At 47.4% G+C, this 27,798-nt stretch overlaps 1 protein-coding gene and 1 pseudogene across 7 annotated transcripts in view; both read left to right on the top strand.

Moving 5' to 3' along the window:
• The window catches only part of PBRM1 (polybromo 1), a 368,051-nt gene that overhangs the window by 124,369 nt on the left and 215,884 nt on the right, over nucleotides 1-27,798 (top strand). For all 7 annotated transcript variants that reach the window (XM_086939413.1, XM_086939411.1, XM_086939408.1 and 4 more), the window contains exons 12-13: nucleotides 5,216-5,357; nucleotides 16,519-16,616. In XM_086939413.1, the coding sequence (XP_086795539.1) occupies nucleotides 5,216-5,357; nucleotides 16,519-16,616 (240 nt within the window). The remainder of the gene's footprint in view (nucleotides 1-5,215; nucleotides 5,358-16,518; nucleotides 16,617-27,798) is intronic.
• Nucleotides 29-1,124, top strand: LOC147693165 (uncharacterized; annotated as a pseudogene).

Here is a 27,798-nt window from a genome sequence, read left to right as displayed (position 1 = left end):
ATGTACTCCACTACACAGTGCAGGGACTATGGACAGCGCAGCAAAAGAAGATGCACATCAATGTGTTGGAACTGATGGCTATCTTCATGGCAATGAAAGCATTCAAGGTACATCTGTGCAACAAGGTCTTGTTGATCCGGACGGACAACATGACAGCCATGTACTACATCCAGAAGCAAGAAGGTACACACTATCCACAGTTGTCTCATCTGGCTCAGAGCATGTGGAAGTGGGCCATTCAAAGGAACATCTTCCTCATGGCGGAACACCTCCCGGGCAAGGACAAGCAGATGGCGGATCTGCTCAGCAGGCACAGCCACCAAATGCACGATTGGGAGCTACATCCATCAGTACTCCACCCGTACTTCTAGCAGTGGGGTCATCCAGAGATAGACCTGTTCGCCACAAAGGAAAACGCCAAATGCCAAAGCTTTGCCGCCAGGTTCCCACACCCACAGTCGCAGGGAAATGCGATATGGATAAACTGGTCAGGCATATTTGCGTACGCTTTTCCCCCAGCACCTCTAATACCATTGGTGGTGCGCAAGCTGAAGCAACACTCGATGACACTCATCCTGGTTGCTCCGACGTGGGCACGCCAACCATTGTACACCACGTTTCTAGAACTATCCGTGGTACCGCATCAAAGGCTGCTCCTCACACCCAAGCTTTTGACGCAGAGCCATGGCGACATTCAGCACCCAGATCCGCAACAGCTCAACCTGGCGATCTGGCTCCTGAGGTCTTAGAATTTGGCTACCTCAACTTGCCTCCAGACTGTATGGATATCATAAGGGAGGCAAGGAAGCCCACCACCAGAGCATGCTATGCGGCGAAAAAGAAGCGGTTCATCATTTATTGTGCCGAACACAACAGCAACCCGCTAGACGCTTCTACTCACAACATCATTTGTTATCTGTTACATCTATACACATGCAATCTGGCCTATGCTTCCATTCATATACATTTGTCCGCAATAGCAGCTTATCTCCAAAACAGGCTGCATCTCTCACTTTTCAGAGTGCCTGCCATTAAAGCTTTTCTGGAAGGACTCAAACGAGTCATTCCTCCCCGGACTCCGCCAGCTCCTGAATGGAACCTAAATGTGGTCCTCACCAGACTGATGGGTCCACCTTTTGAGCCTCTACATTCATGCGAGATTCAGTTCTTAACATGGAAAGTGGCTTTCCTGATAGCTATTACGTCGCTAAGGCGCGTTAGTGAACTCCAGGCACTAACTATCCAAGAGCCATTCATACAAATTCACTCCAACAGGGTGGTGCTTCGCACTAACCCTAGGTTTCTTCCTAAGGTGGTTTCACAATTCCATATCAACCAGACTATAGAACGGCCAGTGTTCTTCCAAAATCCTGAGTCAGTGGCGGAGAGGATGCTCCACACACTAGATATCAAGAGAGCTTCAATGTACTACATTGATAGGACCAAAGATTTTCGGAAAACAAAACCACTATTTGTTGCCTTTTCGCCACAACACAAAGGCAACCCCATTTCCAAAGCAGGTATAGCCAGGTGGATCGTTAAGTGCATTCAAATTTGTTATAAAAAAGCCAAGCGCACTTTAACGGTCCCCCCACGGGCCCACTCCACCCGAAAGTTGGGGGCCTCCATGGCTTTCCTTGGAATTATTCCTTTAGAAGACATATGTAGAGCAGCCACATGGTCTACCACACACACATTTACAAAACACTACTGTGTTGATGTGCACTCCGAACAGCAGGCAGCTGTAGGGCAGGCTGTTCTAAAAACTCTATTTCAGACTGCTGCAGTTGACACAGGCAGCCACCGCCAGGCGGAGAAACTGCTATACATTCTATGCACAGATATGAATTCAGCAGCCCACATGCCTCGAACGGAATATGCTACTTACCAGTATGCATCTGTTCTTGGTATGTAGGGCTGCTGAAATTCATATCGCCCGCCCTCCTCCCCGGCGCCTGTAGCGGCTGCTGCACTCAGAATCACTCTTAGCATGGTCATCACTCACGGTGTTACACTCCATCTTTGCCACAATGGCTAAAAACAATCTGGGGATGGAGGCGATGCCCATGCGCACTGTAGTCCAGGGGAGGAGCCACCTATCTCGTGATACTTCGAAGACTCTTCCAGGACAACAATGTGCAATCATCCGGACCCAACACTAGGCGGCGATCTATGCACAGATATGAATGTCAGCAGCCCTACATGCCAAGAACAGATGCATACTGGTAAGTAGCATATTCGTTACCCAGCGCTGTTTGAGGTGTCCAGAATGCCAGTGGTTGTATTTACCATTTTCACAGCCTAATAAAACCAGCTTTAGTTTTTATACCCAGTGTGGGGATGCTCCCTTTGCTCTGCTCTCCCTTTCCTCCGTTCTTTCCTCCACAGGTTCTTCCCCTTGCCTGCCTGTCGGCTCCCTTCCCTTTGTCCAGTTTAAGGTCTTGTTACATGAAGCTTTAGATTCCTGCCAGAGGCATAGGAGTGTGTAGTAAGAAAGCATTGCTTAGCTTAAATACATACAAACGTGCAGGAAAGTAATCTGTGGTATGTGTGCAGAATTACTTCCACTGTAACGTTGAAAATGACCATCAAGCTCCCTGGCAACATTCAGTTGAAAAGAAAAAAACAAGTATGTTTAAAGTGGTTTTTCAGCCATGCCTGCAAAATGTTCAAGGAGGCAATGCCCGTTCAATTAAATGTTGGAGTAGAATATTTCTGTTGGTGAAAGCTCGACAGTCCGGTCCCCCCCTGTGCTGATGGCGGAACGAAGGACCAGCCCCCACCCAGTAACAGCACTTGGAGAAGTGTGGCTCAGGGGTTAGAGGCAGCAGACCCGGAAGCTGAGATCGGTCCTGGACCAGGGTTCAATTCCCCGCCTCGGCGGGTCTTGGGCTCAAAAATTCCACGGACTCGATAATTCTCGTTCCGGTGCCTTCTTGACTCACGGGTTCACACTCTGCGACTCTGGACAATAGCTTGCTTAATCTCCACTACGGCACCTCGCGGCGGGATGCCTGGCTTTCACCTTGTGGATACCCTGCTGGGGTTATCTCACAGGGGAATACCAGGACGGGTTCCCAAGGCAAGCGCCTTGATGCCTTCGGGTGATACGTGCGCTATATAAATCGCAATACATACATATACTTGGGAGCACAACAGGCTCCTTTCTCTGATTTGCAGAAAGTTGAAAACCCTTCCAACTGCTTTTCGGCTCCCGTTAGCGACATCAAGCAGTGCTCCGCTGTGTATATTGCTTTCATATAAATGGGACATTACCGTAAAGTACCTCTGACCAGCTTTCTGGTGAATAGCCTTATCCAGGGCATAGCAACTTGCCCATCTGTGAGAGGAAAGCTGTTTTCGACTTGGCTTTTGGTCCATTGTCTTGGTATTAGTTTCTGCTCAGTCGGAACATGCTTTCTATCATCTAATCGACGGCAGACTGCTATGCTCCTTGCATGGCCGAGCTCCACAGGCCCCGCTCCACAGGCCCCGCTCCACAGGCCGCGCTCCACAGGCCGCGCCCCACAGGCCGAGCCCCACAGGCCGCGCCCCACAGGCCGCGCTCCACAGGCCGCGCTCCACAGGCCGCGCTCCACAGGCTGCTTGTGTAAATTCTCAGTGGGAGGTGCAGACACCCTCTGTTTGTATAAGGCGATCAGAGAGTAGATGTGTTTTAAGTTTTCCAAAAGTACAGTGCAGAAACTAATGTTCTGGGGCATTACAGATTTAGATTAATTTTTTTAACACCACAACAATTCCTCTGTACAGTGATGTGATTAATTTTCAAAAAAGGAACAAGGAGACCTGAAAATTCTGAAGGGACCAAGAGTGGACATATGTTAAGGAAAACAATGATCCCATACAAGTTAAATTAGTACAGTACCACAATTGTACAATTGAAATGGGGATTAAGAGTGTAACAATGGAAAATTAAGAATTTTATTAACAATTAAATTCAACACAAAAATAATATACGAAAAGGTGAGTGAGCAGGACGGGACAGGGTAATGGGAAATCAGCCGATTTCCTTACTACAGGCAAGTGACTTAAAAAGTGACTTTTCAATTTGTTCAAATGTAGGTATGCAAATAGTCACAATCAGAATTACATCTCATACTCCACAATTAGATACAGATTACAGATTTGAAGGTGTATGTGTGGACGACGTTTCGATCCCAGCTGGGTATTGGGATCTCATCAGGACGAAGTGATAAAACAAGTTCCTGGAAAGTTGCTGGAAGGTAATTCGAATGCAGCTTAGAGAATTACTCGATGAGGTAGCGCCAACTGGGGAGGGGGGGACGTCCGAACAGCCGGAGAAGTAATGAAGCTGTAGGCGGCCTGGTCCGACGACAGGTCGGAGGCAGCGGAGGGTAGTTACTTTCCCATCCGGGAAAAGCCTGGTGCGAGGCTAGTAAGATTTTTAGTATCCAAGCCTGAAAAGGCGAATTTGCATGAATGAAGGGAACAAGCTAGGTACTCCGTGTGCCAAGAATGCGTTGGTTAGAACCGGATGCTCTGTGTGCTCAACTCGTAAGTGATGAGTCATCACTACCGAATTGAGCACACAGGGCATTACCCTGTCACGTCCTGCTCATTCACCTTTTCGTATATTATTTTTGCGTTGAATTTAATTGTTAATAAAATTCTTAATTTTCATTGATCATTTAAAATTCATTGTTACACTTGTGATCCCAATTTTGATTGTATAATTGTGGTATTGTACTAATTTAACTTGTATGGGACCATTGTGATAAATTTTCAGGCAAACCTCACCTCCTACTTTCAGAAGAAACATCGTGTTTCCCAAATCCTAATTGTGGCTCCATGTTCATTACAAGGAATTTGTCCAGCATTGTTAAAAATCTGTGCCAATACCCCCTCCATGGCTTGTGGCAACGGAAGGTCATTACGCAAACCCAGTATCTTTTGACCTGTAACATTTGCAGGCACATAAAGCATCAGGTATCCCATTCCAGGCTCGAGCCCTCATCCAAGTTACAGGATGGTAGGGGAACTAATGCACGGGGCTGGATAAGTCTGTGGATTGTGCACGGGGATAATTTTGTTCAGAAATAACATCATTCAGTGTTGTAAAGACCCCTCTCGAGCACCGCCAGGTTCTCTTTGTTGTGAACCTCATGTGCTCCTAGTGATGGAGCGATCATGGATGGAACTGGGAAGGACCTTCAGTCTTCTTGTTTTTTCGCAGAACTAAACTGAAGAGCCAGGAGTACGAGGGCCTGGACCACCTGGAGGCGGACCTGAACCTGATGTTTGAGAACGCCAAGCGTTACAACGTCCCTAACTCTGCCATCTACAAGCGAGTCTTCAAGCTGCAGCAGCTGATGCAGGTACGTTATCTGACTCCACCTTTCCAACGCAAACCTGTTCATAAATTCACAGATTGGAATGTTTGTCGGTTCTGAGTCCGGGCATGCAAGGATAATCTGTCAGGCAAGTTCAGGACATTCATGCTTTTGAAATTCTGGTCTTAAACGCATTGTGGTACTACACCCAGTCTCCTCTCCCTCCAGTTTTATTTGGATGTTCCTACAGCAGGTGGAAAAGACCTAAGCACATAACCCATGGCACACTTTTAAATGTGCGAGCATGTTCACATGCTGTGCCCTGCTGTTCAGAAACTAATCGCGGAGCAGCCTCCTCCTTTCCATACCTCTGTTTCTCCTCTTGCGTGAAGAAGCAGGGCCTGCCTTTGGTCTGCATGTGTGTCTGATATCACTTGTACAGAGCCGCAACTTGGAAAGAATTTGTCACAATTTTTTATTATTATTATAAGGTTATTTTTAAAGCATATCGCACACCCGCGAAATGTGACTCCTCACCCGTGATGTGACTCCAGTAGAGTAGTGCTTTGAATTGTAAAGACCCATGTATATTGGGTAAGGACTCTAGCCTGAAATGTTGATTACATTTTTCAGAATTTCAAAGTGTAATGCCTTGCTATGATTTTCTTTTTTTTTATAGCCTTCGACTGATTTTTCATGAACTCAGTGCAACAGATCAATCACCCTCACTGTGTATCTCCATCCTTTAGTGACCAGCTTGTCAAAGAACATATTTTGCGTGTCAATTAGTGTAGGACCATGATTGTAACACAAATGTTCAAGGCATGTGTGACTGATACATATGCTGGGCATACTTCTGCCATCTAGTGTTCGGCTCGGATGTGTGCAAGTTGTTTTTCGTCGAAGTGTTTTGAATTACAGGGTACAGTTCCTCCTCCTCTTGCCGGTAAAGCCCTTGGTCATTGAACTCCTTGTTAGATCTTCTTTCTGCTGCCTCTTTTGTATGTGTGCTCCGGCTCGACTCGGTCGCGCTGTTCTTTTCGGTCTATACTTGTTCCTTTCCTCTATTTGTTATTGATCACGTTGTCTTTTTCAATCAATCAATCAGGTGAATTGTAAGCGTGCTACTGTCCCATGAGGGTCTCAGGGCACTGGGGGGGTCAGCTCTGTTCAGTCGAAGAGCCAGGTCTTGAGTGTCTTCCAGAAGATGTTCAGGGAGGGGACGCATCTGATGACGACCGAGTGCTCGTTCCAGGTCTTTGCTGCGATGTAGGAGAAGGCCCTTCCACCGGTTCTGGCTTTGCGGATTCGTGGGGTTTTGGCGAGGGAAAGATCTGCGGGTCTGAGGTTTCTCTTGGGTATGTGAAAGGAGATTCTCTTGTTGAGGTATTGGGGTCCGGTGTTGTGGAGGCATTTGTAGGCGTGGGTGAGCATCTTAAAAGTGACTCTCTTCTCGAAGGGGTAGCCAGTGGAGATCGCGCAGGTGCTGGGTGATGTGTTCGTATTGGGGATGCTGAGGACGCGTCTGGCTGCAGTGTTTTGTATGTTCTGAAGTTTGGGGAGCAGTGACTTGTTGACTCTGGCGTAGAATGCGTTTCCATATTCCATTCTGCTGGTTATGAGTGTGTGGGTGACGGTTTTCCTGGATTCTGGGGGAATCCATTTGAAGGTCTTTCGGAGGATGTGGAGCTTGTTGAAGCAGCTATCGGCGACAGCGTTGACCTGTCTTGTCATGGAGAGGGAGGAGTGGAGTACGATGCCGAAGTTTCGGGAGAGGTCTGTGGGGGTGGGGGGCTGCCGAGGGCCGTGGGCCCCCAGGCATTGCCCCATGCAGAGGGGGAGGGTCCGAGGACCTCTGTCTTCTCTGAGTTGAGCTTCAGGCAGCTTCTGCTCATCTATGATGTGACATCCTTTATTCCTTCCTGAAAGTTGAGTGATGGGGTCCTTGAGGGAGAGAATGAGCTGGGAGTCGTCTGCGTAGAATACTATGCTGGGTCTGTCGTGTCAGGTGCCCCACAAGACTTACCTTTGCTTGTGAAGCAATTCCGCAGAGACGATAGGAGCGCCCGCCCCTGTACCCACCTGACCCTTGTGGAATGTAGGACCCAGCAGGGATGAGATGGACTCAGGGAAGGGAGCCAGGATGTAGAGGCTTGATAAGGGCGTGGAGCTCGCCGGTGTCTCGGGCCAGCTGGGAAACCAGAAAAAGAACCAGATTAGAAAGGAACCACCCTACCCGCTTTCAGCGCAACCCAAACAAGCACACACAGAAGTAAACTCTTTCCGGGAACTCACCAGTGTTTTTGTAGATTGTGGTTTCCAGAAATCAATCAGCTTCTAACAAGGAGAACCAATTGGAGGCGCTCCAACGCGAGACAACCAAACTAAATCAAAAGAAAGGCGCTCCTGCGCATGTAACATAAATCAGGTCTTAGTCTCTAGTTCTGTGGCATCCCTTGTGAGCAAAACAACTATGCACAAGGCTCCGGTTCAGCAGAGCTATTCCTCCAAGCAGCGCTCCTGCGCAATGGAGAAACCAATGTCGATATTGACAAGAAAAGAAACCCTAAAAGAAAGGCACCCTTGTGCTATTGTCCTTTAGCCATGAATAGCGCTCCTGCGCTACTAGGGTACTGGAGGCAGAAAACGTGTAGCCATATATCCTGCTCTGGTGCGGTGAACCACACGGAAAACAAAAACAAGCGCTCCTGCGTGGTGAAAAACAAACCATAAACAAATGTTCCAGCGCGGCGTAGACTCCTGTGGAACAGCGCTCCAGCGCGATGTAGATCAGCTGTGGAACAGCGCTCCAGCGCGGTGTAACCGGCAAGCGAATACGGCACTCTTACTCCCAATGCCGTGTCTCAGGATACTCAGGGAAGAATTCGAAGCCCTAAGCCGGCGGGAAACGCGATGGTTATGCGTCTCCCCGGAAGTGCTTCAGGAACCCCGGGTCAGCTGCCCGGGACTAGACCGGGCCCGAACATCCGCCCGGAAGTGAGTATTATGGCGAATCTGTGTGTGTTTGCAGGGGTGGCAGGGAGCGGCCACCGCCGCGAACCATGACTTGTGGTGTTTGACGATGGCGGCGAGGGGGGCCATGTAGATGTTGAAGAGACTGGGGCTGAGTGACGATCCTTGGGGTACTCAGCAGTTGATTTCCGTGGGGTTGGAGAGGAAGGGTGGCAATCTGAGTGTATGGGTTCTACCGGTGATAGAGGATCTGATCCAGTCGAGGGCTGTTCCCTGTATGCCAGAATCATGGAGTCTGGCGGTGAGTGTGCGGTTGGAGACGGTGTCAAACGCTGCAGAGAGGTGAGCAGGATCAGGGCCACTGTGTGTCCTTGGTCGAGGAGGGTGCAAATGTTGTCTGTGGTGGTGAGTAGGGTGGTCTCGGTGCTCTGGTTGCTGCAGAAGCCGGATTGGGAGGGGTCGAGCATGGAGTTTTCTTCGTCAATTTTGTTAGCTGGGCATTGATGATCGTCTCAGTGACTTTGGCCGTGAAGGGAAGGAGGGAGATGGGGCAGTAAGTAATTCTTTAGGTCAGTGGGTCTGCTGAGGGCTTCTTTAGCAGGGGTCTGACTTCTGCGCGTTTCCAGTCATTGGGTAACCTGTTCGGCTTGAAGGTGGTGTTGATGGTGCATCGTAGTTCTGGGGCGATGTCGGCTCTGTGGTAGATGTGAGGTGGGCAGGGGTTTGTGGGGGCCCCGGGTGGATGCCCTTCATGGTCGAAGTGGTGTCTCTGGTGGTGATTAGGGTCCAGGAAGAGATGGTAGGCTCTTCACGAGAAAGAAAGGTGCACTCTGATAGAAGTCAATCAGAAATCACAAGTATAAATCAGCACCCTCTGCCTGAGCAGGCTTAGTTTGACCTCCTGAGAGCAAAGGCCTCACCCCTGAGGGTCAGTAACTCATCTGTGGTGGTCATATAGGGGCTTAGTGACCCCAGGGGTAAGTGGTCCATTAGTTCCTACCCTACACTCCCCTAACGCCCGTAAATCTAGTGTTTAGGGAGCCTGCAGTACCAGAAAATCTGGTCCTGCTGACCTGAAAGAAGGAGACGGATGTAAAGAGTCGCAGGAACAGAAGAACCAGGAACTGACTTGGTGCCAACCCTGCCGGCCTGTCTGCTGACTTTCACAATTACACCAAAGACCACTCGTCCTGCAGCTGCTGTCTCTCCGAAGCCTGGAAGCAGAGCTGCTTCCCTGCAGGCAAACCTATGAGGCCTGTTACTATTCATTACCACCAAAACCTGACACTGGCAAGCACGCGAGTCGCCTAGCCCAAGCTTAAGCAGGCCAATGGTGCTAGCGTGGTCCCCTGACCCTTCGGAGACAAAGCCACCTTGGATTTGCCCTCTGTGGACTTCCCGACGCCACGAAGTACCTCTTCACCTACCGTCGCTGGTCCGTGGAGAAGAGGACCAAATGTCTCTGTTCGCCCCTGAGCATCGTGAGCATTGTGAGGCCTGATTCGCGACCCCCCCCCCCCCCCCCCCCCCCCCCCCGCTTGTTGGCTTCATGAAGACCGATCCCCATAGACCAACATTTAGCCCTTGACGCTGTGTTGCACCTCTGCACCCTAAACAAAAGACTACTGGGTTTGGGCTCCCAACAGCACTGCTTGCCACAAGCTACTAAACAACAACAGAAATTGCATGGGCTGCCAATCACTTAACTCTCCTATTTTGAGTTTAAACATCTGACAGTGAAACAAATGTAACTAATGACCAAAATGTGTCGTTTTTTTTATATTTTATTTTGAAGAAGGGTTTATTTTTAAGCCTTAAAAAACAAAAAAACTGTGATATTTACTTTTGAATGGTTTTTGAAAAATATGAATGTTTTCCAGGCTTCTTTGTAAATCAAAGTGATTACATTGTAGATACAATTTATATGTTTTCTTTTTGTTGTGTTTGTATATATGTAAATAGCGTTGTTTGAGAGTGGCATGATTGAATGTATGTACTATATGTTGTCCAAAAAGTCTAAAAATATTTCTACTTTTGAAAAAAAGTTTGTTTCTCTTGATTAATCATTTTTGTTGTTGTACATAAGGTCTTACATTTTTCATTGAAAATTCTTAATTTTTTCGGAGATTCAAAATATAAAATAAACCCTTCAAAATAAAATATAAAAAAAACGACACATTTTGGTCATTAGTTACATTTGTTTCACTGTCAGATGTACAAACTCAAAATAGGAGAGTTAAGTGATTGGCAGCACATGCAATTTCTGTTGTTGTTTAGCACCTCTGCACCCAGCCGCCCGGTGTGACCTCTTGGTGCTGCCTTGGACCTTGCCCCATACACTCCTTAAGTCCAGGAGATTGGTCTCATAAGTCGTTGTATTCTACCTGTATGCCGTATTTGTCTTTCCTCCTATAGTGCAATTTTCTGAGGCTGCAAATATCCTAAGTGTCTACTTTTAAAAACTTAAAGAATTTCTTTCTTGAACCTTACTTAACTGATCGTAAGGATTCTGGTGCCTAAATCTATATAAAGATGCGTGTAATGGTCATAAATTGGCGTGGATCTTCTTCTTGTGTCATGTGCCTCATTTATTGACCATTGTGTGTATTTGTAGATGTCGAACACTCGTGTCTGATAAGCCTAAGGTTGTTCGACCACACTACCCCCTAGAAGAGCACTTTGGGATTGCTAGAGCGAGCCCCTGTCCTCTAGTAAGGGAATACCTGAACTCTTTGCATGATATACCTCTTTTTGGTATCCTATGTAAAGAGCCAGCTTCAGAAAATGTGCATTTAACTTATAGAAATACCAGGCCGTCCAATGCTGATCAGCTTCCAGGGCTGATGTAAGTTGCTGCGGCTCACCTTGCACGTGGAGGAGCACCTGGTTCATGTAGAGAATGAGTTAAAATTACTGAAAGGCGGAGATACAAATTACGAATTGAGGATTATTAATATGATCCCCACGGAACAGCCCCACAGGCTGGTTTAGGATCAGACGTAAATGCTGGCGGTTGAGCTGCTCGTTTCCTATTGTTAAAGAAGACCCAGAACAGAAACCGCCGAACACAGAGGTGCAGACGGGGCCTCCTGATGTACTCATACTCCTGGCTAGCAATGAGGCAACTCTCACTCCAACTCCAATTCCAGTCCGGGGCAACTGAGTACTTCTGTGAAAGCCGCCCAACACCCTATCAAAGCTGGTTTTCAGGGCCCCACTGCCATCAGGCCATGGAGGTCTCCACCAGCAGGCACACAAAGACAAATCAATCTACCTAGAAAGCCTTCCACTTGGGTCGAAAAATATAAAGCCTTAAAAGTGGTTTTGGCGCCAGTGCCGAAAAGTCCACATTGCCATAGCCGAAGTCAGGCAAGAACTCTGAGCCGAAGCAGCGCACATCAGATCTGAAGAGAGCCTTGGAACCGAAAGTTGTTTCTGCCCCAAAGCCGTCTGCGACGAAGCCGGCACCCAAGCCGTTTGTATCAAAACCCCATGCGCACAAAGCTGCAACAGGGACAAAACCCTCTTTGGCGCCTACCAAACCCTCAAATGTAAAAGCCAACAAAGATGGCGCTGAGCCACAGCAAAGACCACTGCAGCCCATTCTAGAGCACTTGCGAGATCAGCCAGACTGGGGACAAAAGACTCTTTTTGCGCACCCCGGCACTGGAAACTGGGCACAAATGCACCGCCACTTGTTTCCATTACGCTTCCCAAAAGTAGGTACACATTTGAGGAGTATATTTCTGGGCCTGAATCAGCCAAACCACCAAAGAACGATGGAGGCTCAAGCTCCTTTCACTCCTCCTCCTATCCGTGCAACCAAAGCTAGGACTGTTCATTTTATTTTCACGTTATTATGCTGCACATCATGGTTATGTGCTAATGTTTAATGGATTTTTATATCTGTGTAAATCTTATCATTAATGAGTTCTGTCATAAGGGATGGCTGTGGTGCGAAGCTGTGCATATCACTTTTAAACCTCTGCTGAACTCTTGTCCTCCCGGTCTGTAAAATCATCCGTGATTTGCTGCTGAAATGGCGGCGGTGTAAGTGACCCTGATGATGCCAACATCAGTGGAAGATGTTCATCAGATTCTGGGTTGCGTACGAATGTAATAACATTTTCTCATTTCCGTTTCCTTTTGTGTTGATCTGAAAGCCTTAAGAAGTTTCTGTTTTACTGTCTTTTCCAGATCAAACACTTGCTGGGAGGTTGCCATTCTCGTCGTTCTAATGTGCGCTAGTGTTTCTGTTCACTTGAAAGTGACTGGACACTGAGAAAGAGGTGACCAGCTGTGTCATAAATGGGGCTCCCGGTTTTATCCAATTAATTTTTTTGACATTTCCAACTGTATTTATCCATATTTCTTTTTTGTCAACTTTATCTGTATTTATCCATATTTATTTTGGGTTTTGTTAAAGAAATGACGCTGAAATTAGTATATTTCCACATTTATTTAACCGATACATATGCACTCATGCTTGAATGTTTGCCAGGTTTCAGTGCTGTGAACTGCACTAGCGCTCTGCTTGAAATTTCGTGTTTTAACAGTTCAATATAGACTTGTACTATCGTTTTTAAACTCGCCTTGCTTGTGAATTTATTTTCGTGCTGCCTCTGTGTCCAGTCGCATTTCAGGCATCTCGACTCCCCGGTCCATTGCAGCAATCCCATGCTGTTTGTGTGGAGGGAGACGCTCAACCATTAGAAAGCAGGGGGTTAGTTCTCACTTCCTGATTATGCTATCTGGAGCGGCCATTGTGGCAGAGTGACGCTCTAGTGTTTCTTACTCACCGCCCTGTTTTAAGACAGCATGGCGCCGACCCGCATAGCGGGCGTGCGAAGGCGCACCTAAGGCAAGCCCGTCTGCACCTGTCTGTGGCAGGGCCAGAGATGCTCTCCGTTTCACTAGCGTCCGAAATCACACATATAGCAGATCAGAATTGATCTCCCTTAGGCCCACACCCTGTCTCCAATTGCTTTGCTTGACACTCCAGGATCCTAAGGATGAATACTTATGCTTGTGCTGTGGTTTTTCCTTAAGCGCTGTTAGTACGACCAGTTGCAATAAGAACTGTAACTCAAATCCCACTCTAGTACCCGCTATAGTGAAATTAAAAGCCGGGCTGATAAATTGCAGATCCATGCCCAAACATGCGTTGGATATCTTTCAGTCCATCGCAGACAACAACTGGGACTTTCTTTTTTTGATTGAGACGTGGCTTCGTGATGATACCAACCCCGCTCTGACTCTAGCTATCCCTGAAGACTATGGCATAGTTTGTGCTAATAGGCAGAATGGGAAACAGGGTGGCGGATCGGCTATTGTTTATAAAACGAGATGGGAGATCGCAGCATCTAACTTTGATCAGTTCGATTCATTGAGGGTTTATCTTTTTGTATCAGACTCGCTGCGTCTTCCTCTTGCTCTGGTCTGCTGCTCTATAGACCTCCGAACTCCAGCCTTAATCAAATTCCCACCCTGGCAGACTATATCTCCCAGGCTCGTATATGATATTCCAATTTCATAATGGTAGGGGATTTGAACCTGCATGTGAATGACCTCTCCTGTCCTCATAGCTCCAATTTTATCTCTACATTAGCCGGTTGCAATCTAATACAACATGCATCCCATCCGACCCACAAGGCAGGCCATACTCTGGACCCGATCTGTTCCAATCTTCCTGATATCACTGTTCACTCTCCGCTGCCAGTGGCATGGTCAGATAACTTTTTGACCCCTTTTCAATTTCAGCTGATAAGTACGGATAGAGCCACTTGTATTCCCAAAGAGAATAGAAGGAACTGAAGGAGAGTTACTTCGGAGTCCCTTATGCAGCATCTAAAGGACTCCAAGCCCACTCTCTCGAACGATCTCGAGGCCAGTATTTTGAATCTGAATAGGTGGGTCGGTGATGCGCTTGATTCCCTAGCCCCTCTGAAAGCAATAAGTCTCTGAGATCTCTCCCCTCCGCACCTTGGTATTCGGAGGAGCTTAGATTAAAAAAATCAGAATGTAAAAAACTAGAACGTAGTTGGAAACGTACCCGATCTGCCGATCGTGAGGTAGGCTATCGTGCGGCGCTTAAAGAATACCGCAAACTTCTTATTGAAAAACAAGAGCTTTTCTAGCCGACCGAATCAATAATGCAAAAAACTCCTCTAGGGAAATGTTTTAAATTGTCAAATCATTCACTGACCCTCTAGCACTTACCCACACCCGCCCGCCCTCAGAACCTATGCAATAAACTCGGAGTTGTTCAAGGAAAAAATTGCTCTGATTTATGCCTCCTTTCCTGAGCCGCTGGATGTATTCCAGACCCTTACGGATGATTATCCGGAGCAGACTCCTAGAATTGTGCTCTCTGCTGATGTATCTGCTGAAGCCTCACTCCTTGAGTTGCAGACGTGCAAATCAGGATCTCCGAGTGACCCTTGGCCAGTCAAACAATATAGCGCCTTGTAGAACTCCTCAATCCCCATTTAAGGGAGCTGACTGGTGTGAGCTTCAGTTGCCCGAGGATGGGAACTAATGGATGGTGAGTGGAAGGACAAAGATGGAATTAATTGCAAGTGAACCTGAAAAAGGGCAACCTCCAGTGAGCGGTGGGATATTGAGTCATTAGAGGCGCCGGCACGCCAGTGTGGGGAAGGGCACCATAGGTAGGGGAAGTGAAACGAAGGGCGCAGATGTTGGCTTAAGGAGGAACTAAAATGGCAGCTCCCTGCACTCACTGGTAGGAAATCAAAGGCCTGGAAGAGAAGGGTTGCGGAGTAGGGAACTGGGTTTACTGCAGGAGAAGCTAGACTTGAATTCCCTGCACACTCTGGTGTGGAATTGGAAGTAGGGGAGGCGCTGAGGCGTAAGGCGGGGACCAAGGGGTTGGAAAGTGCTGCAGAGATGCATACATTGTTTAGCTGAGGGTGTGTGGCTCTGTGTTGGTATCGAGGCGAGGGAGAAGTCTGATGATACATTGCGTGTACCTGGGGAGCTGCTGCCTTGACTGCAGTGGGTGGAGCTTTGAGCTCAATGGGCCTGTTGATCGGCGGTGGGCGAGTCTCGAAGGACCTCTCTCTCCTCGAAGGAACTTCCTCTGCTGCCATCTACCTGAAGCTGCCTCTGAGCTCGCTCCACCTCCATCTCTGTAATTAGGCCACCTGCTGTACGTGAAATCCCTTTCCCGTGGGAAGAACCGATTTGATTCTTTAATTGCAGATATGAAAAGTTGTCTGTTGTGGACTCATGTTTTTTCTAATGTTTGCAGGTTAAGCAGTAGCACGCTTCTGCTCGGATACTAAGGTGCTTTGCAAGAGGCGCTAAAGAGGGAATTAGCTTTTGTTTATTCCACACGTTTCTTCCCTTGAGGCTCTGAGAGCTCTGCGGTGACGCAGACCCGTAAAGCTGTAACTGGCTCTCATTGGAGGGGCTTCTCTGTATCTCTGATGTCTCCTACAGGTGGGAATAAAACTAGTTGTCACATGCTCTTAACTCCAAAATATAAAGAATTTCCTTTTAACCCCTTCGCTGCTGCTCGTCATGCAGTACACTGGTCGTGTGCTCATGACGAGCTGAGCTCGTCATGAACAATGGGATTTCAAAAATATGAGCACCGGGTGAAAATTCCCTTAGCATTGATGTGGTTAAGTACATTGTAAATTTAATGGGCACAGAGCTGCCTTCAAGGGAGCCAAATCGACCGCTAATGAGCATGAGTGCCGTATATGATTAAAGTCTCATCTGCTCCAGGACAACGGCATTGACCTTCGGAACTCATAAGAAAGGGGTCGAGCTGCCCGTGAGAATTGTGATTATTATGCGAAGGAGTTGGGGTGGACTAGCATTGGCCAGTCAGGAAGACTAATGTGCTATGACAAGGCTGAAGTTAATGTTTACCAATTCAAATCTTGAAAGGAGTACACAGAAATAGAGAGCGTGGCTTTTTTGTAATGGTGGTTAGCTGTGAGGATTAACGTGCTGCGTTCTTCTTGTAATGCCTGGCAGTTTAATGAAACCGGTTCCTTTTGTGCCTATCCATTTCGACGAAAATCCTTCACACTCATATTAATTTCCTCCAGTCTTATTGCTCTGGGAGTGCTTGGCATAATTTTCATGCTGCCGCTCTAGGCTTTATCTTGGGGTGAACCTGATCTGTGCAGCTGTTTAATATTCATGTAGCCAGAGGCCGTTCGTCAGAACATCTTTGACTCTGGGGATTTGCTCTTTTCAGACGCGGAAGAAGGAGCTCGCCAGGAGAGCCGAGGTGGAGGACGAAGACAGCATGATGTCATCCGCCACATCTGACACCGGCAGTGCAAAAAGGAAAAGGTAGGGTCTTCTGCCTACAGTCAATGACACGCTGGCCTGCTTAGTATGCTTAAGGATTGAACACAGAAGTGTGCATCTGTTAATTGCTGCCTGTGCCTGTGTGTAGTACAACACCAATGCTTTGTCTGTTGGTGCTTCCCAGCTTCTTGAGGAACTATACAGACACAGGTATTTAAAGCCAGCTGTTAAATTCAGACCATAAAGGCTGCCCTGTGGACAGCTTGGTGCATCACAGTACTCTGAGGCTGGGCAGAGGATACTCCGAGACGTCCCCATAGCAGTGGAAGAAAACGATCATGTCAGATTTAAAAAAAAGAAAAACAGTTTCCCTGCCTGGGGCTCTGGTGCCTGCTGTTCTTTTATTGTTTGGTTCTCTAAAAGGGTGTATTTTGCGGGCCCAGCCTCTGGAATTTAGTGGATTTAATTTACTTTTGTTATCCAGGGGGAGGCCAGTTGCAAGTAGGGATGACTGCTGATCCCTCTTCGTGCATTGATTTTGGGACGGAGTGTAAACTTTAAGGCTCTCAGTTTTTGTTTCCAACTTCCCTAAGATGAATGCTCAGCAATGACCGTCACTGAAGAGGGCATGAGGAATATACATTTTTACGTTTTTGAACTGCTTTAAAGTTTATGCAATTTTTTCCTTTAAATGCAGATATTTTCCCAGAGAGCGAACGTCCGCGGGTTTCGACATCCATAATTCAAAGCCTTGTCAGTGTCTTGTCCTTAACCAAACTCTTGCATCCACCCACCGCTGAGCACCTCTTCAGTTTGTTCTCCTTGCCATGTCCTACCGTTTAAGTTCTGTGATATCCATAGTTGATCGTCTGGCCATTGAATTCAATATCTTTTTTAATTCTTGGTGGCCAGGGCAGAGTTAGAAAAAAATCGAAATATGTCAGAAGAAATACACAGCGGGTCGAATAACATTGTGTCCAAAGAAATCCAGCAGAAGTGGGTCTTAAATCTCCAGAAATGTGCTTTCAAGGTAAAGCATCATTAGCATGAAGTTCCAATAATTAGGTTTTTTTATCAGAAATTACAGAGCACCTAAGAGCAGTGGAGCGTTTCATGTTGAAAAAAGAAAGCCACTTGGTTTTAAGGGTGTGTTAGGATAATGTTGTATGTGGGTAGAAATCCCTGTCAGGGAAGGAACAGAACGGATCAGGGAAGACACGTGTATTGGGTATATATTGAAAAGGAGCAAATCAAGACGCAGAAATATTGACTTTTTGGGACAAGAATTGATTTTGAGCAAACCGGGGAAGGCCGATTTAAACATTTGGGTTTTGTTGACTATAAGAATGTTGAACGTAGGGACTATTTTATGAATGTTCTTGGGTCACGAAAAGCAGAGCTTTGGTTCACTAGCTTAGTTACTCTCCTTTCTTCCAGGAGGGGTTTTAATCCCAGTGTCAGAATTTTATCCAAAATCATAAAAGCCTGGAAATCACCTTATCTCAGTTCGCCCCCAATTGCAGATCCTTAATGTAAGTTCAACAAAATTTAGAACTGTAATATGTGTCATGTAAATAATAGTGCACGGCCTAGTTTAATTTATAGCAGCTCATGTTGGAGAATCTCCTGCTGCATAAAAGTATTCTCCGCAATACACTTTAATTGTCCTCAGGGCCATATGAAACACCTAAAATCAAATGAGGCACGTAGTGTATTTCTCCTCGTGAGGGGCCACTGCTCGTAGAGATCAGTAAGATGGGGGGAGACGTACATCGAGAGGTAGCCTGTGTAAGAGATGATCAGATGCCTTATGGATAGATGTAGTCCCCTTGTGGTCAGTCTGGCATCAGAGTGGAGTATGTCCTGGAAAGAATAGTAAATAACATAATTAGTGTAGATGTCGCACAGGGATGGGATACTCCTGGGCGCTTGAAATTAGTTGTGGTTGACTAACTTAAAAACAAGGGATACAGGATCCGGGCAAAACCCGGACAAAAGGACTCTTGCTGCGCAGTGCTACGCAGGGCGCGAGCCCTAACCAGGGATGCACAATCTGGGCAAGATTGACCATATTGGGAACCAGGAACAGATAACAGGAAATCTTGAGAGGTTTGTAGAAGGAACCATGGAGAGCACAGTTTCAGATGGGGGCCAAGCAAGCCAGGCTTGCACTGACAAGCAACCACCCCGGAGTAGAGAAGAAACTGCGCGATTAAAGTCTTAGCACAGCATCGAGCTGTCCTTGTTGGATGCGACTTCTTGCGAAAGGGATTGTTGAACGATGAATGTGCTTGGGCTTCTGCGTAGTAGCGCATCGATAGAGCTCAGCTCGTGAAGCTATTAATTAAGTAGCGTCTGCTGACTGTGTCTTTGCCATGAAGCCTGTGCAGGGCTCCATTGCCTTTTGTCTATGTTCACGGCACACAAATACAACATACGTGCACACTCAGTGTGTCCTTAAACACTCATCAGTATGGAGATGTGTCCGTGGTGACATGACTTTTAGTTCTATCTCTAGGGAAGTATCCTCTCCTCAAAGAATGCATGAGCATGGGCTCAACGTGGCTGCAGCGCTCCCAAGCTCTGACGTGCCCTCGAGCAAACCCATCCTAAACCATGGCTTCTCAGCAGTACCTGGCGGTCTGCGCTGAGTGCTCGGCACGTGGGAGGCCAAGGCTCCTCCAGAGCTCGGATCTCATAGTCTGTGCCATTCAAAGCTCTTGGAGGTAGTGGAGACCACCTTTGTCGCTCTTTGTACCTTTGTAACTGGCGGAAAGTAGATGTGACTGCTCCAGCAAGCATAGCTGTCGTCCGCGATACGCCACTACTGAACATAGAAGCAGGATGCATCCGAGACTGCAATCCGCACGTGCACCAAGTTGTCCATGGGATTGCTAAACATCCCAACAGTGAGGTTTGCTTCGGGAGGTACTTGGAGACACCCGTGGTGCTGATGGAGCAGTACTCGTATTCATGAACAGAAGAGATTGTGCGGACATGTGACCATGTCATGTGGATCGCCACAGGCATGTGGTTTGTGGTAAATTTAAATTACCTATACTTAATTTATGCGGTAAAGTTCAATAAGAATAACTCAGTCAAAAAGAAGAGGCAGAATCCGTGGTATTTGAGGTTTAAAGAGGGGTTTTATTCCTTAAAAAGGAATTGGTTCGAACCAGGTAGCATGTATCCATCACCACAAGGGTTCAGGAAAGGAATGGACACGGATATGTACATGTACAATGCTTGATTAACAGAACATCATATATATAGTCAATGCATAAGAACAGATGCAGAAGGCGTAACCGCTGAGAGAAACGAGATAAGAAACATGTGCGTAACAGATGGCGTGCATGAGGGCGTACACGGAGGTGTGTGCTAGACAACGTCACATGAAACGTATCACAGTTGGGTGGATCCATAGAAGAATCCTGCAGTGTCAGCAGAAATATGTGGCAGAGATGCGCGCGCAGCAGCATGACGTGTGATTGACGTGGAACTGGAGGGTGAAGGGGACTTGACATTTAGCCCTACATGAGGAGACAAAAGTCTGGGGTGTCAGAACAACCTAATCCCAAATCATATCTAATATCTTGTGTTTGAGGAACTGTATTATCTAGAGGGAAAGGTCTCTCGGGCAGAGGCTATTCTATACTGACTGCTAGTGCGTGCATATGCGACTACGTGTTCTACATGAGATGTGAGGGGCCATGGGCCTACCATGGTAACGGGAGCTATGAATTACTTGCATGGAGACAGTGAGGCCGGGCCCTTTGTTCTGCAGCTGGGAAGGATGTTTTCCTAAACTACTAGACAGGAATGTATTTTCGAGGAGCGGAGCAGATAACTTGAAGGTTGAATACAGTCTTGGCAGGCAGGCAGGCCGAGCCAGGCACCGCTCGCCGCGCAGGGAGTAAGTCAAGGGTCAGGAAGCGTCAGACTGCAGCTTTCAGAGGCAGAAAGCAGAAAGGGCTCGATGGCAAGAATCGGGGCCTAACTCGCCAGAGCTAGAAAACATGAAAGTGCACCATATAAAGACGTTGGCAAGGCACACTTAGGAACGGAATATCTGACCCATTCATGGTGGATCTGAAAGAGGACATGTTAACGTTGGACGCAAATGTATTTGCGTCTTCATAGCTGGAAGTGGAGGGAACATACATGTACTTGAGGCATGTACATGGAGCCGGTGGGGTCTACGATAGGGGACACAATTGACCATAAAATTCATATTACCTCAGGTTGGTACAGTACCTACTGTAGAAAGCCAAGATAGACTAGGCCCAGCAGAAGTAAAAACGACGGCAATTATTGGCATTGAGAGGCAGAATTACGTTCAGAGTGTATGTTAGTGACATCTGGTCTTACGGGGAGTATCCCGTGATGTCTTGTGGCTCAAAAATAAAAGATAGCAGTGGGAGGAGACTGGACTCTTTCTTGCCCAGGAGAGCGGCCCAAAGTGAGGACGCTTTAGACTCCTGCTCCACATCCTTTCATTGAAAGAGCTGCTTATCAGGATGACACCCAGCTCCTCCTCTCCCTCCCCAAAGAACCCAACATCACCAGGCACAACTTCCAAGAAGGGATGAAAGCCGTCACCACCTGGATAAAGAACAGGTGTTTGAAACTGAACTCAGAGAAAACAGAAGTTCTCATCCTCGGCTCCACCACCTCAGCCTGGGATGGCACCTGGTGGCCCCCTGCCGTGGGAAGCCCACCCACCCTGACAGACCATGCACAGAACTCCTCGCTCACTATGAACCGCCAGATCAACGCAGTCTCCTAAGCCTCTTTAAACACCGTCCTCATTCTCCGTAAAACATTCAAATGCATCCCCTCCGAATCCAGAAAAACAGTCACACACTCCCTCATCACCAGCAGACTAGACTACGGCAATGCCCTCTATGCCGGAATCTACAAAAAACTCCTCTGCACGCTCCAGACCATCCAGAACACCACAGCCAGGCTAATCTTTTACATCCCCGCCACAACCTCAAAACCCAATACCTGTGCGATCTGCACTGGCACCCTGTCGAAAGAAGGATAACTTTCAAGCTGCTCACACATGCGTACAAGGACCTCCACAACATTGGACCAAAATACCTCAACAACCGTTTCTCCTGCCACGCCCCAACAAAAAAATCAGCTCAGCCAACCTTGCCCTGGCCACCCTCCCACGCTTCCAAACGAACAGAGCGGGTGGAAAGTCCGTTTCCTACCTCGTTTTCAAGACATGGAACGACCTATCCCTCCGTCAAAGTTCCACTCTGATCCAGCTCAGGAAATACCTAGCTGTTCAGATGACCCCAACAGAACTGCACCCCGCGCCTTGAGACCCTAACGGGTGAGTAGTGTTCTTTACAAACCCCTTGCTCAGCATTTATTCAGGGACTTTATCAATCAATCGATTGATAAAGTCCCTGAATAAATGCTGTGCTGACCAAATTAGAAGGCGCCGCCCGAATGCAGCAGATCAAACCCCTACAAAGAGATGTGAAGATTATAGCAATAGGTCCCGATAAAAGAGAATAAACAATTAGGAGCCATCATGGAGAGAATAAAAAAAGCAAATCAGGTCCTCAAGACTATGGGCGATTGGCTTTCCATGGGTAGCTGAGTTAGATTAAATTTTTTATCCAGCATTGGTTTGCAGATCCGCCCGCCCTTTCCCCATGGGAGCCGCAAATGGAGGCAACGAGCTGCCGCTGTGTGAGGTCTGGTGCAGACTCGTCTGAATGAGGCCGAGAGCCGTAGTCATGGTCTTGCTTAAGGCTGTAGAGTCCATGAATGGGATTCTGGCCAAAACAAGGAAGCACCGGCATGTTCAGCCGAGGTCCCGCTATTTCCAGATGTCAACCAGGAGATGAACCCGTTGCAACGCTAGCCCGTTGCAGCACTGGCAGAGACACCTGCCGAATCTGCTGGTAACTGGCAGGGTGTGATGATGGAAGCTAGTCACGAGGGAACGGTGGTTTGGCAATCCTCTTGAGACCACCATCAATCTTCACCCTTATGGAAAGGCTGGCACAGAGGCTGTAGCGCCCGCAGTGTTTGATAACAGATGTTACGACCTGTCCGAGTTCTGAGTCTCCATATTCTCAGTGGAGGCTGTTGAAGATTCCTTGAGGAAGGTAGTTCTTTGTGTGGAATATTTACAATTGTAGTCCGTGCTCTCCTGTAACTGTGGACAACGTACCTGACGGACAGTAGATGCGGCTGCCAGAGTCCACATCCCTGGTTTATTGTTTTACGGATTCGTAATAGAGTGTAAATTGGTGTTTTACACCAAGATTAACAATGTGAACCTTTAAAAACCTGATGAAGACTGATTCTAAATAATGCCGCTTTAGCCAGTATCCTGTGCCTCTCTGCATGATTTTATACTTGAAAGTTCAGTATTTGTCCTTGGGATAGGAAGTTGGTTATAGGTCTGAAACTCTGAGCTACCATTGAAATTTCAGTGGATCTTTGAGTTTTGGCGAAATTTACCCCTGCGGCATTTTCATGCTGCGCACCTGGAGACCTTGCTGGAGCTTCAAAGAATTTCCTGATCTGTAGCGTCCCGTGAAACTCTTGTGGAAAATGCAGAAACCTTCGCTAGCCGAGTTTAGGCCAGGTGTAGTTGATGCATATGCACAAAATCCAATCCCTAGCAAATTTGACGAGCCACGCACGTTTCTGAGAGTCTGTTTGCGTCTCCATAGTGCCACATTAGTCAAAGAGCTCACTGTTACCGATAGTGTTGTGACCAAGGTTGAAATGGTATGAAGTAGTATGGAGCGATGTCTCGGCTGCAGAAAGTGGCCGCACCTTTGTCTTTGCTTCAAGTTAGAACTACACTCTTTTGTCAACCTCTAAAGTACTTTCCCTTCTTAGAATTTATAATGTTTACTAAATGTAAGGATTGTGTTAATTTGATGTGTGCAAAATCTTGCCACCTGATCAATTATCAGTCTTATGCAGTATAATTAGCTTTCACTGCTCGACGTTGCCACACCTACAAATCCAGTGTCCACAGGGAGTTACTCGCTCAGCACATAAAGTGCAATAGTATTGGTGGCAGTGGCTGGTGAGTGGACGTTCACACTTGTCCAATATACACCGAAAGCTTCGAGACAAAGCCTACCAGAGATTGCGGTTTATCTGTGCAACTCATAATTGCTTTACTTACCATCCAAAGCCGATGTCCACGTTGGCCAGGCCTCTCCTGTGAAGTCTGCTTGGTTGTGTGGCAGGATCGTTTTCCTCTTTTCCAGTCACTTGGTTTTCACTCTTTGACGTGTTGAGGTGCTCCTCTCATTAGGGTACGCTTTTGTAATCCTCATTCCTTATCATGGGACTTTTCATTGAGTTTGTGAGCCCATGGTAATGGAAATAGTACTTTCTGCAGTTTAAAATCCTATGGGTCACTAGAAGCATTGGCCCCGTCTTAAAGCTAGCACAACCATTTACTCTTAAGCAGGGGAAGAGTCTGGCTGCTTCAAAGTGACACCGTAGTTTTCCTCTGTGTGATTCTGTGCTGTGGGTGTATAAAATGTCTACGTTTTGTGTCCCTCCCACCCCCATTTTTTAAACCATAATTTAAGGTTTTTTCAGAGGTCTTGGCTTTTTATAACGTGCCTTTAAATAGATAGTCGTTTAGAGTTCTTTTCTCCGGTACATGAGTTATTCAGCTTGTCATTGACCTTGCCTATGTTTTAGAACTAGGATTGTGAGACTGTTGTGCTTTCTTGCGCCTCCACTCTACAAACACTATGCTTTCTAAAGATTGAAATATTGCATAAACTAGGTCTCAGGCCTAGCCCCACAATGCTTGGCTTTCCCTCGTACAGGGCCTGGACTTCAGTGCACCAGCTCGTGAGCGTGAAAGTCCAGTTTATTGTAGCTCCACACATCCCCACATGACATACTTCTGGTTGTGGTGTTAGTGGTTTTTGGGTTCCTAAGTGGCCCGTAAAGAGATCAGGGACGCATGGGTAATTGAGACCTAATTTCATTGCCCAGAATAGCACACACAAGTACTGTATTAAAAAGACACTGTATCTATATTTAAATGTTAATTATAAAAGTCTTATCCTGTTGTCAAGTACGAGACTAATAACCACACAGAATATACTCGAGGCCGCCCTAATGCAGGTCACAAACAGCAAGATGAATCTGAATATTTCTAACATGATCGGAATGTTCCGAGCAGCCAACACGGAGGGCATGGATTGGTTACCTTGCCTCTAGTGTTTCTTGGGCTTCAGACCACTTCATATCTGTTCTCAGAGTAGACATTGTGGTCATCAGACTTCAGCCGGGAGAGAGTTTCCTCAGAAGGAAAACGCACATCAGCTGGACTCCGCTCCATTCCTTATCAGCTCTCGGCATAGGAACGGATGCTGCTGCAGTTTGACACTGCCGAGAGACCCGTCTAATTCCGGGGCACTTCCTGAAATGCATGTATGGTAGACTACTGACTTATACCCTACATTGGGGGACTTCCATCAATCCGAGACATAACCGCTATGAACCAGCACAATGAAAATACAGCAATTCACCTTTAGTTTATTTTGCACATTCACTGTCAGACCTTGAAATGTAGCTATCGAGGAAGGCGCAGCAAGCTTGTGTGGCCTCGGGTGTTAGTAAAGTCATTGGATGAATTGACCCTTTCACGAGTTCTGCGAAAGATAATAAAATGTGGCATATGGGCCTGAGGCAGATAGGCTGACGTACCGTGCTCAAAGTGGAGTCTGGCTTTGGGAGCCTTTCGACCGGGACATTTGTGATACGTAAAATGTGGTTGATTGTTGCCGTGGCAAGAATTACATTGACGCCCATGAGAATCGACTCTAAGGTGGAGGTCTTTCGTTTTAATGGGTTCTTCAGACTCTTGATCTTTCTCGACAGACATTTTTTCCCATCAGTTCACCCTAAATGATATGGCAGACTAAAATATTAATTTAAAGGTTTTTAGTTATGCATACCCCAGAAAACGAAATGCTGCAAAATACAGGCTTACCAAGTTCATGTAGAGGTAGAAAAGGGATCCAGTTGTCATCTTGAACACCATTGAATCCCAGCTTCTCAAGCTGCTTTGCGTCCCGAGTTCAGGTGTATCAAAGAGAACCAGGATACGAGAAAGACCTCCTGGTCCTACTAGAGCTTCATGAATAACAACCGCACCAAGGGTGACTCTGCAGCGGCTTCAGGAAGGAGAACGAACCAAAGAAAGGTCAGTTGAAGATGAGGGTCAGCACAGGTCCTGCATGGATGAACGAATAGCATCCCTAATCAAGGGTACTACTTGTGTGTAGGAAAGGGACCCTTTTTGTCATGGTCACCCCCACTTTTTGCCACTGGTACTAATGTTTTCCGACTGATGTGCACTGGGTCCCTGCTAACCAGGCCCTGGTGCCGTTGCTCCTCTGTAAAAAGAAGGTAACATGGTGTCATTGTAACACAATTGCCACACGCTTTGGCACTCCTGTAAGTTCCTAGTAAGTGGTACCCGTGGTGCCTAGGACATGGGCAACAAAGGTGGTCCCTAAGGGCTGCTGCATGTATTATGCTACCCTAAGGGCCCCCCTGCAAACTGAGTGAAAACACGACATGACACTCTCGCTGTGTGCCATGCCAAAGTCACTGCCTGTAAGATATGTAAGTCACCCCTACAGCAGGCCGTAAAGCTCTTAAGACCGGGTGCATGTGAGGGCATATCTGCATGAGCAGATACGCCCCTGTGCTGTCCAGTACAATAGCTAGATGGTACAAGTGAACAGGGAAGCCATGGTATGTATATGTACTGGGCACTGGTCATTATGAGCTCCCCAGCTACATGATGGCTTTCCTGAAACCAATGGTGTTTGGTATCAAACACCTCGTATTAATAAGTCCGTACTGTTGCTTGTACTAGATTTATTATGACATGCACCCAGTAATGCCTCCTGAAAAACACACCAGTGTCTAGAGTGCTGGTTGACGCATTGGCCAGCCTGCCACCACAGTAATGTTTCTGAACCCCTGTACTTGAGAGCCCACGCTCTCTGTGGCCAGAAACGATGCTTGCTTCGGAGGAAGGTGTTCACCCCCCTCCAGCAGGATGACTAGTGATTTAGCATATCAAGGACTGGAGCTTGAAAGGCCCTGCCGCCTTCGATATGCGATCCCAGCCTCCTCCAGACCTGGGAGATGCCACTTCCCTGCTCTGAGGCCCATTTGGCACCAGGACCGGTGGGAAATAGGCTGTGCAGTAGGTGTTTTGCACCACCAGGCTCGTCACACCCCTAAGGTGGGCTGCATGATGTGCTCCACGTAAGGAGAGGTCAACCTTCTTATTTTTTTTTTTTTTTTTTTTTTTTTGGGTGGAATAAGGAACTTGGGTACAGGGTTACGTAGATTCCCCACAGGAAGTGGTCACACAGGGGGTGCAGTGACTCCCATGGGTAAGTAGTCCATTGCCTTCTACCCTTCACTCCCTGTAACACCCCTAAATTCCGTATTTAGGTGCCCCCTGACACCAGGAACTCTGATTCACCTGAAAAAAGACAAAGAGGAGCCGAAGAATGCAAGAACTATGAACTTGGCTGCAAACCCCGCCTGCTCCTGGCCTCGCAGTTGTAACTATAACTGACTCTCCCTGCAGCTGTGCATCCTTCAAAAGCCTCGGCGTGCTGCCAGCACTTCGCCAAGCTGTCAGGATCTCCCTTGAAGTGGAGGAGCCACTTGCCTGCTGACACCGACCATACAATCCGGTTCACCGATCGGCTGACCACCGGATCCACCGACACAGCAGCAGCCCAGGAAGAGGTCACTGAATGTCCAGGAGGCCAGCTCCATCAATTCATCCAGTCTTCGAGACGCTGATCCACACCAGAAGCTCCCTGCACCAATACCTGGGGTACCCAAGCCTGTTGCAAACACCAAGCTTGTTTGTGTTCATTCGGAACACCTCCACCACCAAAAGTGACCTGCACGTCAAGAACTCCAACTGGACCCGACTCCACACCAGAAGTGGTCTTGCTGTGTTTATTCTCCCTCTTCTGCAGGTACACCAAGAAATGTGAAAGCCTCAAACTCGCTGAGGCGCCGGACAAATCATCTGTGCACCAGAACCCCCCAACCCAAGTCCATTGAAGCTGACTGTGTCTCTGTGGTCCTGAGATCCTCAAGAGCTGATCCCCCCCCCCTTTGGGTTCTGTTGGACTGGTCCCCCAAATCACCCCGTGTAGCCTTTCTT

This window comes from Lissotriton vulgaris, chromosome 9 (genome assembly GCF_964263255.1).
Source record: "Lissotriton vulgaris chromosome 9, aLisVul1.2, whole genome shotgun sequence".
NCBI classification, from domain to species: domain Eukaryota; kingdom Metazoa; phylum Chordata; class Amphibia; order Caudata; family Salamandridae; genus Lissotriton; species Lissotriton vulgaris.
The sequence above is the reverse complement of the archived record's forward strand: the minus strand, read 5'-3'. Positions and strand labels throughout refer to the sequence as shown.